At 39.1% G+C, this 20,926-nt stretch overlaps 1 protein-coding gene across 2 annotated transcripts; it reads right to left on the bottom strand.

Moving 5' to 3' along the window:
• Positions 1–225: 225 nt before the first annotated feature.
• Positions 226–18,532, bottom strand: npm1b (nucleophosmin 1b). 2 transcript variants are annotated; one of them, XM_051420463.1, is made up of 11 exons: positions 18,422–18,532; positions 18,027–18,109; positions 16,859–16,978; positions 16,503–16,596; positions 16,144–16,235; positions 15,736–15,794; positions 15,528–15,600; positions 10,906–11,004; positions 5,114–5,209; positions 4,948–5,022; positions 226–3,720 (listed from the first exon to the last, which is right to left on the bottom strand). In XM_051420463.1, the coding sequence occupies exons 1-11, from the start codon at positions 18,468–18,470 to the stop codon at positions 3,667–3,669; spliced, it is 894 nt and encodes a 297-aa protein (XP_051276423.1). In that variant the 5' UTR covers positions 18,471–18,532; the 3' UTR covers positions 226–3,666. The 2 variants fall into 2 exon arrangements, with proteins under 2 accessions (XP_051276423.1, XP_051276424.1); XM_051420464.1 differs by lacking the exon at positions 18,422–18,532 and adding an exon at positions 17,797–17,907.
• Between the last annotated feature and the right edge of the window lie 2,394 nt (positions 18,533–20,926).

The raw sequence follows: 20,926 nt of genomic DNA, 5'->3' as shown, positions 1-20,926 counted from the left end.
TATTGTGTCAATATGTGGATGACATAAATTTAAACACTGTTGGCACTAGAATAATAAAACCAACAGATTTTTAGGTCCACTAGATGGTGTCAGCTGGATGCAACATTTATGAGAGTTATTTATGACAGTGTCAGTGGCATGAAAAGATGTGACTCAAGTAGAGTGCAAATCCCCCGATATGTTGTCCTGGTTTACAGGTGAAAACTTCAAAATGTGAGACTCAAAACCAGCTGGGATTCACTTTATTCAGGTAAATATTACAGGTAGGAAATAAAAAGGATGTTTATGTTCATCTCAACAAACCATGAAAGAATGAATATCCACTATCAGCAGTCATGCATGAACTAATCAATAATGTTTGACTAAAAGGACAAAATGCACAGCCACCATCTACTCATACACATTCAGATTTCACATGAGTACAGTGTGTTACAATTCAATTGGCATTGACAAATGCAGCAACTATGTATGAACCTTGATTCTTTTCAGTTCAAATTAAAGATGCCTATCACCACATACTGATGTTTCACAGTTGGTATTTCAGGTCATAGAGACAAGGCAAGATTAAAGATAAAGAAATTACAGAGTGGGTCATTGGATTGATACAGTATTATAGATAAATATCAGAACTACTTTAGTCTGACACAATTACTTACTGCTGCTCATAATCCAGAGAACGTTTATACTTAACAATGCTGTTCTAAACTCAAGGTTTCACCATGCTACTAGCACTGTAACAATCAGTTAAACTACAGTATTTGTTGCCAATTACATTTTTGAAAGCTAAATTTCAACCACATTTCATTAATAAAATGTTCAAAAATTAGCCATCAGCAACAAATAATCACAAAAGATCATTTTTTTGTTCCCTACTTGGACACATTTAGGTACTGCCTTGAAAACAGAATCAAAGGAGGACAGCTTGAAAAAACTAAAACGAGAAGTTAACAAAAACGGGAAAGAAATTATATTTTAAAAGGGTTTTATACTCAACATAAAAACTTCTGTACTCAACTAGAACACAACATTTCAAATAAAGATCATAACAACAGATCCAAGCTGCAAAACCAGCTATTAGCATGGGCGGATTAAGCATACACTTAAAACTGTTCAGCTGCCGTAAATGTAAATAAAAGCAAGAGGTTTATTTACAGAAGTAAGTCCATTAAGTTTGATAAGCGGTAAGTTGATCAAAATCATTCAAGAGGGACTCAGTTATGAACTCATACACAAGCCAAAAATAAGGATAATGACAAGGAAATAGGGCCAGGGGATGGCAACCCATTCCTACTGAAACCTTAATACAAAGAGGGCATTCCAGATATTTCAAAAGTAATACTTAGGTCAATTATTAGGGTGACTTCAATAACCTAAATTTGTTGAAGTAGTACAGTTTACAGCTAAGGAATTCCAATTATCCTTTACAGACATGAGGAAGGTTGGACCAAGCAATTTGATTGGTTAAAGATGGTCCAACTGCCGACATTTGGCTCATAAAAGGCATTATAGAGGATCATAAACACATTATAAGCACTGAGCAAGTGTATGCTTATTGTCACCAGAGCATCGATATACAAGAGTGCAAACAATTATGGGGTTGAGTTCTTTATGGGGTTTCTGTAAAAGTGACGTCAAGTTACTCTGATGTAATTTTCTGATATATACCTTATGATTATGCTGCAATAAATAAGATAATCTGTGTTAATGATAGGCTTGTAATCTGTTTTTAGTGCATTAGAGTACACTGAAATACACTGGAAACAGTGTTAGTGCCACGTTGTAAATATACTCCTGGAGCTAGTTAACAATCTATTTGCCTTGCCTTTAACTTTTTATATGTAACGTATATTACTTTAAAGAAAAACCTTTTAGTCGGGGCATCTGTTGTTGGTTTTATAGAGCTCATAATAGTCTTGAGAATGTTTTGTGTACTGCTTACATGAACACTTTTGCTACAGATGTTTTTTGGCTGTAATCACTGTAATGAATACCCTCTCAAAAAATTATGATAGACGTTAATGGGCTTGATATGAATTCATACTACAAAATGCCATCAGAAATAGGTAATATCTGCAGGTTCTGCAAGTGTAGATAACCCTAATAAAAACTTACCAACGTTTGTATTGAAAGCATTAAAAAAAAACATTAAGAATGACACTGTTCACGTCTAGAAATGTCCGGTGCATTCCTGGTAAAATGGTATGAAACACTCAGTCAACAGATTAACTGATAAAGATATGCAACACCCATGTAGATATAGGGTTCATACTGTCTCCAGACTGCATTGTTTTTTTTCAGTGAAATGTTTTATGAACAGTTGAATCTTTTTTGCTTATTTGCTTCATCACTGCAAGAAACAAAAAGTAAGCCTTGGTGTTGTCGGCCAAGCTCTGAAAAAATACAGTTGTTGCATGTTCTGCTGCAGGAGATGACCAAACCGAGCAAGAATAAAAATTTTGAAAAAGAAAACATCTCGACATACGCTGATGAATTTCTGTACAATATGTATAGAGACAGATTTTTTTAGTCTGTAAGCTAATAATGCTTTGTAAAGCCAGACAGAACCTAAAATGACAAAAACACTTAGGAAAAATATATTGTCACTGTCCCCCAGTATCAGCTGTCTTAACCATCCTTGTTTATACTGCTCAAATTCACACAAAATGGGACTGATTTATCTCAGTTTACAGTAGAGATATTTAAAGGCACATTCTGCAATATCTCCTATTGCATTTTTCACTTAACACGGACACACAGTGTCATGGATGCGAAGCACCTGAAACCAGGCTCAGCCAACAGCATCAAACTGCATAGCTGCAGCACCAGCAGTTTAACACCTGCAATTCCAATGCAACATGCTGCTACTATACATGTAGGCATAGTCTCACCTTCTACAGACAAGGAAAGGAATAGCTTCTGTACTTTGACAGTTACACCATCTGCAATTGCTGTCACTTTTATAGCTGCTGTTTGAGAATTTATGTTTTAATGTATGAGCCCTTGTGTGTAGGATTTTAAAATGTATGTCTGTATGTCTGTATGTCTTAGCGACTCCTTGTGGTAGTCCCAAAGAAAAAAAAAAAGATACTGTTGCCAAACCTCACAGATTTTTTGTAAAATAAAAGAGATATGACAGAAAGGTCATATAAAAAATAGCAATGATTAACTGTCTGGTCCATCTTTGGCTCTGAATACTTGAATTATAACCTTTGTTGTTACTTACTAATTTACATATCAGTAATTGTTATTGCACCTATAAAAATCTGCAAGTGCAATATGTATTGTGGCGCAAGTGTTAAAACTGCAGCAGCTATTTCTTTCCTGTAGGAAAGAAAGCAAAATAGACATCTGCAGGTCCTAATTGGTGGTGCAGATTGGCATTTGATGAAGTGGACAGCTTCCCCTTAATTCTGTCTGCTGAACATGAATAAGTGAATATGTGTGTGAATTACAAATTGGCTCTTGGAGGTGCTTCGCATCTGAGAAAAAACGATGACACCTGAATCAGTAATAACTTTACCCATTTCCAGTACTCAGTCCTTCTCTTCACTCCAAGTCAGAGTTAGCAATGATGACATAATAAGGCCAAGAAGGAAATCTCGCTGACTGTGCCTTTAAATGTCTTGCAGTGGCCAAACATACAAATGCTTCCAAGTACAAGGTTTGTTACTTCTTCTCAATCTTCAGTGTTTGTACAAAACTCCAAAGGTCCTTGACCACCTGAGGAAGGTACAAGGGGGGGAGAGGGATAACAACAGAATAGAAGAAAGAAATTATGAATCATTCAAATGAAGTGCTATACAGCATGAGCTACATGACTCACTTTTACTATAACATGCTTTTGTGCGTCTCGCCTGTGGGAATGCTGAGTTTAGACGGGTTGTTTGGGAACGACGAGGAGTTGGGTGGGGGCAACAGTACATACCAGAGTATATGACTAGGTGCTCCAGGTCTGACAGATCTCAGCCTTGGCTGATGAAACCAAAGCACTTCCACAGATGTTTCTACACAGTGGGATCAACAAGCTCTCCCCGACCCAACTCCACCCCCACTCTTTTCCTCGTCCAACCGGCCCTTGCGCCGGTCTAAAGAGCTTTCACCTGCTCTCATAACTGTATAGTTAACATTTTAACAATGCAATGTAATCATAAATGAATGTTCAAACAGCCCTTTTCAAGTGATCGCCTTCTTACAGATGCTTTGATACAAAAAACGCAACTTTACTATCTGACACACAGCCTTAAATAATTTAGTCTGTAGTGATAATCTAAGGGTTTTTGGATGATTCATTCATGCTGTGCAAAATAATGTGCAGGGGCTGTTGTTTTTCTTATGAAATGACAAGCAGCATTAGAGAAGATTTAAGTCCTGCATTTAGGAAAAACCCTGTTTTCTGAGTTGGTCAAAGGCCTTGAATGTGAAAGAGACTGGTACCATCCACATACCACCAGTCCCTTCATTAAGGCTACAAAAGACACACAATCCAGTAAATCACTGAGAAAGAGTTTGCCTTGGCAGGTATACTCCCATTCCATCTCGAAAGAGCCCGCTGACACAGAATGAATATAATTCAAAGAGAACACACTGTGCTGGAGAGACTTTTGAGGTATAATGGACAGTGTAAGGTATGAGGACACTGAGGAACAATAACGCATTCCTCCGTATCTATCACGGCAAAAAAGCTCTTAAAGGAGAAATGAAGGTCCTGTGGCTACTAACACCCAACAACTCCCCAAGGCTAAGTGTTTATGAGACTAATTGCACAGATTGCAAAAGCAAAAAAGCAGGTCATGTGATGTAAAAGCTGAAAATGTAAAAAACTAAAAGACTCATCTCAGATGACTCGTAACCAGGACTCTCAAAACCATACACAATCAATAAATATATACATATATCTATATATATATAGCTTATTATATATATGTCAAATGACTTATGATTACTTACTTTTTTGTCTGAGATTTTAAAAGAACTCCTCACGAAATTCTCAAACTTTTGCTCGGTCTTCGGTAGTGGTTTTCCCTGATGAAAAAAGCCATTAAATCATCAGCTTAACCATGCGTCAGACATTCAATTAAGAGTGGTAATTTGCAAAAGAGGATGACAGCCTTACCTCCTTGGCTGCCGTTGACAACTTGCTCTTAATCTCAGTCAGAGAGGGAGATTTAGATGGGCCTGCCTGGGGTTTGTCTTTTCCCGGGGCAGGTGTCTAGAAGAAAATATATCAGCTAGATAAGAAACACTGATTGATATGTCAAATAGAAAGAGATTTACAGAGTTGTAGATAAAAAAGATAACTTCATATTATGCCATAATATGTATTCTTTCACTCAGGTTCAGCACTTGCTATTGCTTGTTATTTTGCTGTGTTCTCATTTGAACTCAACACAAAATGGCTAATTCTAACATATTTGTGATGAGCCCATTCGCTGACCAACAGGCCAGTCTGGGCTACAGCCCTATCGTGACCCATTTTGTCTGGGTCTGTGTTTACAGGCTTGGCATGGGCAACCAGCTGGAAGAAGATAAAGGCATCAGAAAGGACAACAAATTCTAGCCTAATTACACCATCTTTTTTTACAAATACATCAGGTACAAATTATGTTTTTATTGTTTGCAAGCAGGAGAGGGCAAGACCCGACTATCCAATGAGCAATAGACTTTGTTTGTCAAATGTGTTTTTCCCTTGATGATAAATCCCAATGACTGAACTAAAGAAAAGGTCAAAGTGCAACCAATGTTCTTGTGCTTGTTTCTCAATAATATACTGACTAATCAACTTAATGACTTCCACATTGGTTCAATGTTTATGAATGGTCAAGACTAAAAACAATACTGCCACAACAGCCCTTCTTTTGAACTTCTGGGGGCGCTGCTCGTGTGGCGCACCTTGGCCTGTCAAGTCTGTGTTGTTCTTGTGTTTTAGAGGCTATGTGTATCATGGTTTTTTTGGGAGCTGAGAAAATTCAACTTTTTCCTCTTTTCCTCTTGGTCTTGAACTATCTGATCACCCAAATTAATTTGTACAAATTTGCTGAGCTACTCTTGTTAAACATGATGATAATCCGGGACAAATCTGTGTATGTGATATTGAACTCCTAGCTCTCTCCCTCCACTACTTTTACTTGAAGTCCCCCAGCTATTCTATATAGTGTTTTACATCCATCCACGCACAATGGTTGACAATGCCACTGATCTATACCTTCACATTACACAAACTGGATACCATCTGACCAGATGCCCCCAAATGTATCCTTGGGGACTAATCACTGCTCCATGGAACTGTGCGACATGCAAGCATAAGACCCTAGAAAAGTGTTAAGGCCCTATTCCTGGAGCCTATAGCCTCAACTCAGTTGATCATACCATTATGCTACTTGCCCCAACACACAACCCTGTGGTGACGCGTGTAGAGAAAGAGGTGAGGACAGTCAAAACATGGAATCTATCGAGCATTAAGGCTCTACAGGCTTGTTTTCACTGAACCACATGGGAGCTGTTCTAGTCTGTGTTTATTCTGTAATTCCTTCTAAGATGGTTGCTTTATTTCACAAATAACACATGGGTGACCAATAAGCTCAAAGGCATCCTTAATTAGAAAAAAGGGTGCTAATCGGCTGACGGGAAAAAGCAGGTCAACAAATCTATTCCTCCCCAGTCTCCCAAAAAAAAAAATTTTTTTTTTTAAAAAACAATTTAAAGGGAAAAAAAAGGAACTGAAGAACAATACAATACTGTGCTCATCTTTCCGCTATTATGTGGACTATTTCCATATTTATCTATTTTTATTTTTACCTATTATCTTTTATATATATATATATATATATATATTTCCTATTATCCCAAAGACCTCTTTTGCTTGCAACTGTCTGTACATGTCTCTTTGCTGTCTGTTTTAACTTGTGCCTCAAATCAAACTGCATTCGTGGAATACTAAAGTTGTTTTGAACTGAAGTTGAATGCATCAGTTTTGGTGAACATATGAAGATTCCCCTGTGTTTGTGAAGATGAGATGAGAGCAGCCTGAGCACTGAACTAGCAGCCCACAGGTGTGTCCAGACCTGGCCATTCGAGGCCCCAGAGATCCTAAATTAGAAGCATATGAATGTGACACAACAAACACACACCATACGCTGTGACTGCATGTTACACAAGCCACAGAGCTTGTCCCTACATGCAAAGCCAGTGTGGAATCCAGTGAAATTGCAGGGTTTCATTGATAGCCGAAACACATTTGAAAGAGGAGGGAAGCCATGTATAAAGCTACACTTTACCCTGTAAGCCAAACAACAGCCAGACAACAACCAAACTTCACAAGCAAATGGATAGTTGTCCAGTACTTGAATTCATGTTTGGTTGCTAGTGGTCTTTGGTGTAACTGTTTTTAATCTAAATCTTTGATTGAGATTTCTTCTTACTGGTCCAATTAATGTCAGACACCAAGCAAAAACTGTGCTGTTTAACCAGCCATTTAAACTAGAGATATATGGGAAACTTATATTATTTTGAATTATCAGGATAATTAAATTACAGATTAGATTAGTTATCGGTCCATAATAATTCATTTTAAATTCTTAAGCAAAACGATTGACAGGCTCTATGTTCTATGAAAGCCAAAGTATGTTTGTGGAGTGGTTTGATGAACTAAATGAACATTTTAAGAGTCAGAACTCTTGTTTATTATTGTTGTGCTACCATGATGTCAGATAGATTTGGTTTGGTCAGAGCAATGGAATATTAAATCATCCATCTTTGCTCACTACATCTTGCCATCAAGTGTGTAAAAACTACAGGTTAAGAAGTGTTAAAATACAATAATGTGAAATTAATGGTTATCTTACCAGTATCGGTCACGAGAAGCAGCTTATTATCGGTTATCGTAAAAAAAAAAGAATGCCACATTGTATACGGTATGCTTAAGACCACGGTGCATAGCCTTGAGCCTGGGTAACCGAGATGTAGGCAAAAGTGCAGTGGGTCAGATTTCTGCATTCAGGAATGGATAAGCAGAATCAAAAAGCATGTTTCTTAACAATTTCCCACTTCTTATACAATTGGAACTGGTTCAAATTCAGAACTAATTCTCTGTACCCGACCCTAATGGTATGGTTCTTTTTATAAAAGCAATCAACAAATGCCATGTGTTACCATTTGATACTTCAAACACCTTTAGCAACTTGAGGCTTTCAACACCAGGATAAGACTTGAAATGGTTAAAAACAGGTGGAATGATCTAGAGAAAATAAATTTTTACTCTAGTTTGAAAAGTGCAATTATCTGTCCCTGTCCCCAAGAGATCTGCATTTTATGACACAGATCAAAAGGTATAAAATGAAGAAAACCTTGACACACACATACCACACTACCAAAAAAAAGAGCACATATGCTGCTGGCTCCTGGCCAGACAAATGCACTACGTATTTATTATTTATGGGCAGCTCTCTACTTCCAAAGGACAGCTGTGGACCTGAAACAGCTGATAAACACACAAAGCCAGCAAGCTTTTTCATCTGGGCCAGACACTGATTACAGATGCCACGAGACATGGAACTTAATCACAAGCACGCTATCATTTGATGCAATCTCTTGTCTTCAATCCAGTGCAAACACATGGTTGCGACACCTTTGCTCATCAGGTCTGTACGGGGATGGTAATTGTCATTTCGCTGGAATGAGGGCCTTGGGGGCCCTTGTCTGAGGAAAACGTCAGGTCACTGGGAACTGGGACTCTAATCCTACGGCTTGTATATGTATATGTAAGCAAATGGTTTTGGGTCTTTTGGACATTTTACAAGCACAACATGTCCCATCCGTATAGTTAGAAGCAAACATCCTTAAACTCACAGGTCAAGTAGATACACGCTAACAAGATAGGCACCTGCTGTAACACATGTCAATCAGTCGCTAAAACAATGACTCACACCCTTCTGGGATAAGCCTGAGTGGAGTGGTTAACAACTTTTACGACTGTGACGTGTGCTTCAAGGCATCAACTTCTCCAATCCCATCAATCAAAAGACACCAGCTGCAAGATAAAGTTACTTCAGATCAGCACAACTCGAGTTAGCTGGTTCTCATGTCGAGCCTGTTACGCAAGAAGGTGCAGCTACATGCTGGGCTGTGAGAGGTGAGAACTGCGGTACTGGCAACAGATCTGACAAGCCAATCTAATGACCAGTCACCTGCATTTAGTAAAGAAAAAACAGACATCCACGCCCGCTTCCTCGCTCCTCAGGGGCATCTGGAAGCGCAAGCTGCACCAGACATCAAACGCTGGTAATGAGAGCAATTGGGAGAAGGTGTGTCCAGGAAGTGAGGGGTGTGAAGAGGTTGTAGAGAGGGAACAGTTGTTGTGTATAAGTGGAGAGGGGATGGGGGCAGTTGAAGCTCCACGGGCCAGAAAGTTAAACTGGCAGGATGGTTTCGGCGGTTCAGCTGCCCATCGGCTAATCCCCCAGAGCATTTCAAGAGCCACTGTGTTATGTCTGGACAACGGCCACTACAGAATTAGCTGCACTCTCCCACACACCAAGAACGCTAGCCCTGGGGGGAATCGCTTTCTCGCCTCAGGAATTTCGCAAGCCTGTGGCTCAGTGTTTAACATGATAAGAATTACACAGCGTTCTTTCAATATGTCAGACAACAAGTGACAATGTTCTTATGTGCATTGGGTGTGATTGTGATTGTGTGCCTAAGTCATGTTTTATCATAGCCAGAATTTGCATGCATTCAACACATAATGCCTCTTCTAGTCATTTTTATCACAGTAACATGCCTTGTGTTTTTTGTAAACCAACAGAGAAGTTTGTCAATTTGTATTCACTGATGTGTGTGCTACAGGGGTTGAGGGGGTGGGCATCAAAGGTGGCTGCAACACAAGACGGTGGGGTCAGGCCATGGGGTCGCGGGCTTAAACCTTGCCTCGGGAAACCCGTTTAGAGGTCAGGTGTGTTTGCTTAAAGAGAGGCAGAGTTCAAGCTTTGGGTTTTGAGAGGCGGCTGTCCAAGACATTCCATCCAAGAAATTAACTATCAGGTTGTGCTAATTGCAATGTGCATTTATCACATTCCTTGGCAGCGGAATGGGATGGCGCTCCAAGTTTTTTTTTTTTTTTTTTTTTTTTTGGCATGTTTTAATTGTGAATGCCAATAAATGCAATACTTGGTCATAGACACCTTGTGTCTTCTCAAGCTCAGGTTTGGGCAGAAATAATTTAACACAAAAGGTTAAGTTGTTTGTAGAGTTTTTTTCTTTCTTTTTTAAATGCAATACATTGTGTAATGCATTTTGCTTGCAGACCTTATCAGGTTATTAATCTTGCCATACTGTAATTAGTGGGTAGTTTACGAAAGGTTTTACATTTGTTGCTCTCCACTGTTTTAGATTCTGTGGAGACTTGATTTATCTTCTCCAGTGAATACTGTGATAAATCATATCAAATCAAGTTGTATCAAAGTTGCTTCTTAATGACACAGTAGATAAATGCACTTCTTAATCAAAACTCCTATTTTCTTTGTCCACCAATCTTTTGGATACTTTTGAGAGTGACATGATGTCCTTCATTAGAGTTGCTGGCTTACTGTGTGGCATAACTGCAGTCCTAATTAATTGCATAAATGATAATGTTCTGGCAACTTACACAAAACAACCTACATTATTTCCAAAGAAATTTTAAAATGATATAAAAAACTAAAAACATTGGTATTTTCTATATTCATGTTTTTTTTGTGTCTAGCCAATGTATACATTTTGAGATATCAGCCATTGTAAACTTGTGTTGTCCATCTAATAAACAGTGCCCTTAGTTGATCCTAGTAGGGGCCCCCTACAGTGTAATGACAGCTAACCAATTAATTAAATAACCACATGTAAACAAAGATGAGCAAGTAATAGAGGCTTTTCTACCTTAATCTGTGCTTTGACCGCTGATCCAGATGGTTTTCCTGCGGGGCCGTTTTGTTTCACTGGAGTCTTGTTGGGCTTCTTTGCTGAAGACTCTAGGCTCTGAGAAAGAAACACAAACCAAAATTAACCCCCTGTATGACATCACTATGTTTTTAGGAAGCATGTAGACTTTAGTCAGCTCAGTTTACCAGGCTGCTTCACTGAAGTTCTCATAGAATATGCTAAAAAGAAATAGTAAAAAATGAACAAAAGTCGATGCAGACGGAATCCGGTGTTGCCGCAATTTGCCACAGGGTTGTGCAGCAGTGTGTGTGGGGAGGGGGCACAGGGGAGTGAATGTGTTTATTTTTGCTTTCAGAAAATAATGTTTTATTTCTGATCGAGTGATTCTCTCTCTACTGGTGCGCACCATTCACTATCTATGTAGTGACCACAGCTTTCTCTCTCTCTCTCGCTCAAACAAATGGACATAAACCAAAGAAAAATAAACAAAACTGGTAGAGTGATATTTCAGGCTGACTGCAGAGCAGTTTGACTGGTCTGATCCCAGGACTGGCCACCACAGTGTGACGTCGGGTTGTGTTCCTCCATAAGGTTACTTTGTTTCTACTTCTACACCACAGGTTACTGAGTTTTTTCTGGCCACCACCGTGGCCTAAACGCACGACCCACCCCTCAATGAATGGGAAGAGGGGTGCTGTCAATGCAGCAAATGATTTGGTCTGAAACAGCCCTAAGGAAAAAAACTGTCTCTGTTTAAAAAGATCCTAAATTGATCATATATCAAATTTGATCACAGTAAAAACAATGAGTTGACAGCAGGGGGTGTCATACTGAATCAACAAGCAGCTGAAAATGTTATTAGGGCTTCATGAAAAAGTGTCCAAATGACAAAACTGCAAAAACTGTTACAAAGGTGGCTCAGTTTAAAATGCAGTTACCATATCTAACAACACATTATACTGTATAATTTCATTATATTCCTGTTGGTGAGATCCAAACTGTGACAGTGGTTCTTTTTGGCAATGCAAGACTTATAGGCTGTTCCTCCTGATATATTATGGTGGATATTAAAATAACTAAGCCTCTTTAGGGGCTCTGGTAGTTGTGTCATGTTGTTTTGAAAACTCCCATATCAAAGCGCTAATTGCCAAGCCTCTTTTATAGCTGACAAATTATAATTGGCATGTAACATAATGTGAACCACATTTGTAGAAGTGCTTGCAATTGTGGTTAATTTTCTTCAAAGTCTTTTGCCATGAGGTGTTCATGCTGTTTTCTCTCTGCTCTGTAAGCTGCACATGTAGACTATTTTTGAAAGCATTTTAACCCAAGAAAACAAAAATGTACAACTGACAACAAGAAACAACAAGGATAACAGCATAACATCATTATAAAAGCTAAAGAAGGAGTGGCAGTCCTAATGTGGAGATTTAATACATTTTATTCCAATTAAGTAACTCAGTAAAAAGCTTTGCCCATCTACAAAAACACAACTGCAACCAAATCAGGGATGATATGGAACCAAAACTGAAATTGTCTCCAAGCACCAGCACTACATGAAATTACAGAGGAAGGTCTAGACATACTTGGTAATTTGTCACTGATCAGATACTTAGTACCCCAATAACCTGTCATTGTTCTTCTCCACACTGGAGGCCTTTCCGTCAGATTTCCATTGCTCTCAGTCACCTGTGTAATTATCTTGTAATAGCTGAGGCAAGTACCTGCATTTCCTGAGCGCCAGCCCTTTCCTTGCAATCACTGGTATTCAGCTTGGAAATGGGCTAGAAGTGTAATTGCTTGTGTTGACATAACTGCTACAAGGCAATTACACATGTTATGTTCCTAGAGCGATGCCTGGTAAGACAAGATGCTGTAAGGCTGTTACAGAGTGGTTGCAATGCTTCTTTTTTTTTTTTAAATCAGAAGGACAGAACTCAATCAAGTAGAGAAGCATTGTGCTTTGTCCAGCCCTTCATAGATGCACCTGCGTGTATGTGATTGGTATTTTGAACTCAGAACAGATTTTTAAATGAGAAGTTATAAATTCCTTGGGTTTTTGCCTCCCTTTTCTGTTTTTATTATAACAGTCTTTTGCCAATGATGCAAATCACTTTGCTTCTACCACAAAGTAGAAGTGTGTGCCCATATCTTATATTTTTTAGACTGAATAGGAATACAGCAACATGACTTTGCAGTCTCCATGAATGCTATACACAAGTTTTTGAAGTCTTGTGTTTGAACAGTCGGATATGTTCAGTGCTGCAAACTCCAATTCTAAGTTCCTGGATCATCAGAAAGTTCTACCTAAAAAGTGTAGCCAAGGAGCCAAATGAGTTTCTTTGATTTAAAGTGTATATATACACACAAATATACTAGAACTCTGACAGTCTAAAATATAGCCTGAATTTAGCAATTTCCCTAGATATCTGTTTCTGTACTCAATGCTACAGACACATGTTGGCTGGTGCCTAAAACAATAAATATGTTAGATACCACAAAAAAAAAAAAAAATGAATTGCCATATTGCTGAATTAGCAATCTAAGAATAATAGTAGCTCTGAGCACCAGTTTTGTGCCTTCATTGTTAAAGAATGAGACCAGATAGGCATGGAGCTGGAGAGAAGAAAGGTGAAAAAAGGATTAAGGTCATGGACTGGAGGGCTGTGGGGTATAGGAGGTGGAGGATTTGGAGGAGAAGACAACAGAATAAATCAACAGGTGACAGAAATGCTCAGCTGTCATCTGACCCTGAGGCAAGGATCGACGCTCACGTCGCAGGTATGCGCATCTGTCCTGCTTTGATCTTTTGCCTGGCACAGTTTGCACTGGGATAGCGTGTTTGAAAAAAAAAAAAATAGAAAAAGAAATCACAAACAGACACCGACTTAAAAATGAGGCAGATACACACATGCACCCACACACTTGCAAATGATTGTGGTAACACGCAAAACAAGTGTTCAAAGGCAACGGCCAGGTGCAAAGCTGAAATGGCATGAGAGACGATAAAAAGGAGCAATCATATTAACAGTGGGATGACAGAGGGACAAAGATATGCAGTGTTACAAAAAAATGGGAGATGTTTCCCACAAATGGTGTGTGTGTGTGTGTGTGTGTGTGTGTGTGTGTGTGTGTGTGTGTATGTACTTCCTTGCATATGTACTGTAGATATATATTGTTAATGTTTGCAGGGTGCACTTTTGCAAGTATGGATGTGTGCTTGCAAATAAGTGTACATGTCTGCAATGTGTATATTTACCTGTGTGTGTGTGTGTGTGTGTGTGTGTGTGTGTGTGTGTGTGTGTGTGTGTGTGTGTGTAGGATAACACAGTGCCGTCTTGTTGGTGAGACAGTGAGAATTCAAGCAGATTACAGAGGAGAAATCCGATCATTACGCCACACAGACCCTGTGTTTTACTCATGGAAAACAGGTGGGTACATGAGCGAACAGGATGAAAAAGCTCTATGTTGTGTCTCATACAAAAAGGTGGACGGTCAGTGAGTGCAGGAATGGGAAGGGCCTGCTGAAATGAAATGCTACTATAGGATACAGTCTGCAGGAGTTTAAATGATGTGGTAGAAACAAAAGGAGAGCAGGAAGACTGCAGGAACACAGAGAAATTCCTTTTACGCAAAAAAAAAGCTGAGTGCAAGCCCTTGGCTACCCTGACACCTGGTGGACAACAGGGGATTGGAAACACTCCAATCAAATATGATCTACTGTACAAATCAGTGGCCTACGAGGGCATTTACTTTATTTTGAACAGCGATGGAAGTGATGCAACACAGGAGTTATAAAGGTGAAGGTAAGATTAAACACTATAGAGAACTTCAAGAAGACACATATCTCAAAGGACAAAAAACTAATCTCATTCCAGTCTATTAAACTTCACTCAAACACAATCTAATACAATAAATGCTTTTTAAAGTATTTCGCGTTCATAACTCAAAAGACCAGATTAAGAAGTAACTGAAGTACCCATAACTATTTAATGGTGAAGCTGCATGTTTTGTTTAAAGAAGACAGAAAGTCATCTTTCAGCCTGCCTTCGTATTATTATTATTTGCTGCAAATCAAGTTCACATAACAATGTTTCACCTGCCTAGATGAACCAAATTGAGTAAATACACCAGCATCGCTCGTGGTTGGCATGTTTCAATAAATTCTCATGTAATGTCATAGCGGTTACACCGTGTCATGTGAGTCATTGACTGGTGATAATGCAAGTGGCTGCATGATGGAAAGGACAACGTATCCTGCAGTAAAGTGGTATGTTTGTCCACCTTATAATTTCCCACTGGGCATTTTCAAAGTCTTACCCTACAGTACAGGGATCCAAACTAACTTTTTCACCACCTTCCCAAAACTCACCAGGGGGAGTGCTAGCATCGCTTCATAGCAGCCACACTGACAAGGCTACCTGCAGGTCAGCTGATCGATTAATCAGTCTATCACTAATGTTAATTTGTGATGGACATCGGAATCAGATAATGATCTCCTTGGAAGTCTAAGTCCCACTGAATCTCAAAATATGTGTATCATGCCTGTGTGCCCCCTCCCCCTCCCCCCACAGGTATGATCAAAGTCTAAATTTGAAATGAATAAAAAAAAGTCTTACTTTCTTCAGTTCTTTTCCCACATTCCTCTGAGGCTTTACACCATTTTCATCACTGTCATCATCTTCATCATCACTGCAAAAAGGAGGAAGAGAAAACACGTTAACAGAAATCATTCCTTGTATTATTTGACTAAAATTTGAGGAAGATGAATGTGGTGTTATTTGAGGCACGCAGTGACAGAAAAAAGTCAGAATAAGAAAAACATACTCGTCATCATCCTCATCGCTGTCATCTTCATCATCGTCAGAATCCATCTTCAGTTTTTTCTACAAAGGAAATGAATTAGAATAGTTTTACAGAAGGCCAGAATAGTCATGACTTTTGTGGGTATTAGTATTGGATGACAAAGTAACAACATACCCTTTCAATGTTGACTCATTGTTATCTCACCTCATTCACTCAATGTGAGAACATGCAGTGTTTCCACTGAATTTGTTTAGTAGGCACGCACCAAGCAAATAAGCAGCACTGCTACAGAAACATTTTTACAAACCTTATTTATTGGGATATCCTCTAAACCTAAAATAATGTTTAAATTCTTTGGGATAACTTTCCTTCAGAGTTGAAGGCAGCTCTGTAGCTAAACTAATTCAAAGAACACAGTGAGGTAGCTACCAATGGAGGCTTCTTCCCTGACATCAGGCTGGCAGGCCGCTTCACTGGTGACGAGTTGTTCTCCTCTTCTTCATCCTCTGAATCTTTCACACCTACAAAGCAAACACTGGTTACTGGAACTACACAGTGGTGAATTATGTTCGATTGCGATTTACCTGGACTGTCTGAATTAAATTAGAAGGAAATGTTGTTGGGTGGATAAAATGAGGTTCATTTAGTTCTCTGTCAGGGAAGGCGGAGATAACTTGCTATGTTTGACTGACATAGTGTGGAGTATTAAGTACTAAATTCAATGTATTTTGTTTGTTTATGTTTGCAATTCCAGAAGAAGAAAAGGAGACTGTTCCCTTAACACTCACTAACAAAATGCTGCCCGCTGATGTGAACTGGTCCAGAGCCAGACTGGAGACGGAAGGTAACTGGTGGGGTGATCTCAAATCCACCTAAACTCATCTGGACAAGAAAAAGATGACAATTACAACTGTTAGCTGAATGAGTATGAATGAGTCATTTTATGAAGCATAAAAGAGGCTAAAAGGCAATTCACATTTCCTATAAGTAGTTAAAAAAAGAAGAGCAATGACAAAACTTGACATTATAGATTATACATATTATCTGACAGAAATGCATTTTCTCTACTTTGAGTACAGTCACTGAGTATCCCTTTAAATACTTGCAAAATACAAAAATGCTGTTAGCAATGGCGTTCACTCACAGAGGGCAGGACCGACGGCTTTAGGACAACCAGTGGCACTTTGGTCCTTTTTCCATCATAAGTGAGGCCCTCGACTTCCACCATGTGGAACTTATCCTCCGCCTCGGCTCCCAGACACACCTGGAACAGCAGCACAGCAGCTGACTCTATATAACAACACCTCCATGTCTGTCTTTGCGTCATCAGGCTAACACTGCTCCTGATACCCTTTGTCTGACCGGATGCACCACGAACGATTCAGGTTCCAACTGACAAACCTTGTGTATTGTTTTTTTTCTAGTAAGACTTTCTAGGAAGATTACTGCCCCCAAGAAGGGCTGGAATCTATTGACAAGTGTTGATGCCAGTTAAATACTACAGTTTGTTTGACTGATTAATAATCTCATTACTATAAGTGTTGAAATAAGTGGTCAATTGATTGGACAGTGACAATTAGGCGTTCATTTTCCAAGTAAAGGTACCAAAACTTCGGGGTACAGCTGTACATGAGCTGTGTTTCTTGGGCGACTTTAGAAAACTTCCTGCTGACCAACAAAGTAATGGAGCAGACCTTATATGTACTGTCAATGGAGCAGACACACACACACCCTGTATATGGAGAGAGGAGCAGAGAGAGGCGGGGCAGCCGGTGTGTGTGTGTGTGTGCGTAGACTAAACACAAGGCTTTAAATAGACCCAGTGTTCGGTGATCGGTATCAGCAAATACTGCTTCTAGTGATCAGTCTCAAAATCCCTGAACGGAGCACCCTTAATTGAAAGAGGTCACTATGAGAAATCCTGATTACTACCAAAGAAGCATGTATACCCACTGTCACCTGGACATCCAAACAAAGAGTCCATTCAAGATTACCTTCGTGCTCTTAATGGGATTTGCAATTATCAGGACATAGTTCCAGCAAACATGGCGAAAAGTTCATATAAATAACTTAAACGTTTACTGGTGATAGTTCATGTCTTATATAGTAATTATATCTCTGTCCTGGATCTTCTACGTCATGCATGGGCAACACAGATGTCTTTTCACGTCCTTCCAGTTAACCGAATCGACACTGAAAGACACAGACAGATGTTCAACAAAGGCAGGGCGAACTACACTAACGTTTGACCCAATTGTGACCCCGTAACAGCCGCATTATTCAGGCGAAACAGTGGGAAGTGTCTTCCTTACTGCTTTGAGTGACAGCTGTTGCTCCGTATCATCGTCGTCTACGTCAACTTTGAACTCCCGTTTGTCCGATTTGAGGGTACAACCTAGAAAGATCGATACGTGCAACGTGTGACCAACGTTATATTTGCGCTTATCTTGAACAACATACACATATGCATACAGGTGTTTGAGAGGCAGGGCTTTACTCTGTGCTACAGCTATGTACCGCTATCTCGGCTAACAGTTAGCTAACAAAAGAGCTGAATTGGCGCCAGTAGGGGGAAGCAGGTTAGCCAGCTGCTTAGCTAACTGCCTCCGGCTACAAATGTTAAATGGCTATTTGTGCATGATAGCATGGTAGTAACACTGATTATGCGACCGAAAAATACTAGGTTTGTTAGAACAAGCGAGCTCACCAAACAAGTACATTTGTGGTCTGCTCAAATCTGAGATATCGTCCTCCATCTTTGTAGTGGGTGGTTACACTTCCGTAAACTGGTGTGACGGACACATCAGCGGGCCAATGGGGAGGCAGAACACGACCGACGTTTGAAAACACATAAGCCAATAGAATTGGAGACTGGGCGGGACAATTGAAATGTAACGTTCTAATGAATGAACTCTAGATGGAGCTGTCGTAATATACATTGAGGTCAACAAACAGGTAAATACTGTAAACAAAACCTGAAAAAATACAAACGGCTATAATAATCAGAGTAAAACGTTTCAGGTTATGTATCATCTGTATATATTACAGTTTCATTATCTATATAGATAGATACATATAGATTCATACACCTGTGAATGATATAACACATGGTAGTTTGCTCCAATCTATATGCAAGCAAGACTCATAAGACTCATCAAGCTAGACAACAAGATGGCAGCAGAGAAAATGAATGTTCACATGGTTGATGATCAAGTGTGCAGTTGTTTGTATCTTCTAAATCTTTCCAATGGCTTCCTCAAATAAACATTATTAATGTTACTGTAAGATTGTGATATTCTCTCTTATGTCCATCGCTTAATGTGCTGTTTGGACTAAATAAAAGAGGCCTTTGGCCAGTGATATTAAAAGTCCAGCCCAGGGGGCAGTTGCAGCCTTTGAAGAGCCTGCTGTGGTTGTTAAAAATATTGATAATAAAATGGAGAGCCATTTCATTCTTAGGTATTACAGAGAAGAGAAATTAACCTAGAAACTTTACAAACTGCGCTCAAAATAATTTTATCAATGGCACAGTTTTAGGGGAACAGTTTAATAAAATTTTAAGTGTACAAATATTCCTCTTTTTGTTGTTTTGATTTAAACTATCACCATATATTATCTTTTACAATTAGTAAAATAAAAGAGATGATTAATTATATATGTTGTTCAAAGACCAAGAACATTAAAGCAATCTATTGCTTTAAACTTTATCCTTCATTTCTTCTCCTCCATCCCTCTATTGTAAGCACTTTTTTGCGACTCTGGATTCCTTACTCTCAGTATTAGAGCAGTAAAGCTGGGTAGTATTCACTGTTTTGCTCAAAGGAATTGCAGTCGCAGGGACTTGAATTAAGTCCATTCAGTAGCCAGACTTCCGATCTCCCAGTTCACCTTCAACCGATTTTTTTGGGGGCAGAAAAAATGGCTATTCACCTTGACTCCCTCACTATTTTGACTTTTTCATTCATCATGATTTAACACCATGGGGTGCACAGTCATCTAAATTGTCTGAAATGTAATTGTGAAATGTATTTCTAACCTTAATAAGTGCCTCATCTTGTGTCAGTAGCTGGCCCGTATTGAGCAGGTGTTGAGTCACTGAGCCGCAGTGCCAGTATAACCCAAAAGGAATGAGTTGTCTTCATGCATGCCTGAAAGCTTGAGAAGGATTTAATGTGTCACAGACTGCCAGGACATGTCTGCAGGTCCGCTCTCGTGACTGATATGTCGTGCCCAGGAACTTACTCAACACATGTCCTTTGCCCTTACAGATTCCAGGTGTAGGGATATAAGAAGTTTTTTAATATTTACTTATTACATTAGTAATCTCCTTACACCACAGAGCCTCTTTCAAAAGTATACATTTTCATATTCTTTATCAAAATTAACAACTATTTGTTCCTGTTGCAATTAACACTACCAAATTTTACCCTACTGGACAAATCTAACATAAAATTGATTAACTTCAGAATAAAACAATTAATTATTACAAAATTTCCACTTACAATACTTACTTTCTACTTAGCACTATATAAGATTGATATTTTCAGATTTGTGTGTACACATGCTCTTTGCTAGGTGTTTGTGTGTGAGCATGTGCATGCTTGCTTTTTCTCCCTGCATTGTACTTATGCTAAAAATGCAGTGTGACTCTTTGTAGGTGTATATGAATACGTGCAAATGTGAGCGTGTGTACATATGTGGTACTGAGAAGGGGAGAGAGAATCATGGAAGCGTGTCACATCAGCGGGGTGAGTCAGCTCTGAAGCCTCTGTCATGCCGTCAGGCTGCAGAAAGAGTTCTTCATTCTTCGCCTGAATCAGCTGGAAGTGACTGGATGCTGCAGGATTTTCCTGCTACAGCAGCCAATAGTCTCTTAATGATCATCAGTCCAAAATATGATGACTTGCAGTACTAAGAAAAAGCATTTTCAACCTTGTTCACCTCCACTTCTCCGCCATACAGAATCACTGTAGGTATGAACATTTTGTTAAATGTCCTCTATGAATTCAAATTGTCTTGTGTGTATGTGTGTGCAGCGTGGCCTAAATTGAATCTCTTTTGAGAAGTTTAGGCATTAGAATATTTTTTTAAGGGCATTTTTTTCAGCCACCCAGATTTATTTTTTAATTCTCTTTATTCAAAAACAAAACAGTTAATCTGTCTAGCCAAACCAGTTACCATCATTTCAAACAGACAGTCACCACTCAGGAGG

This window comes from Dicentrarchus labrax, unplaced genomic scaffold (genome assembly GCF_905237075.1).
Source record: "Dicentrarchus labrax unplaced genomic scaffold, dlabrax2021, whole genome shotgun sequence".
Classification (NCBI taxonomy): domain Eukaryota; kingdom Metazoa; phylum Chordata; class Actinopteri; family Moronidae; genus Dicentrarchus; species Dicentrarchus labrax.
Note: the sequence above shows the minus strand (reverse complement) of the source record. Positions and strands in the feature narration are given on the sequence as shown.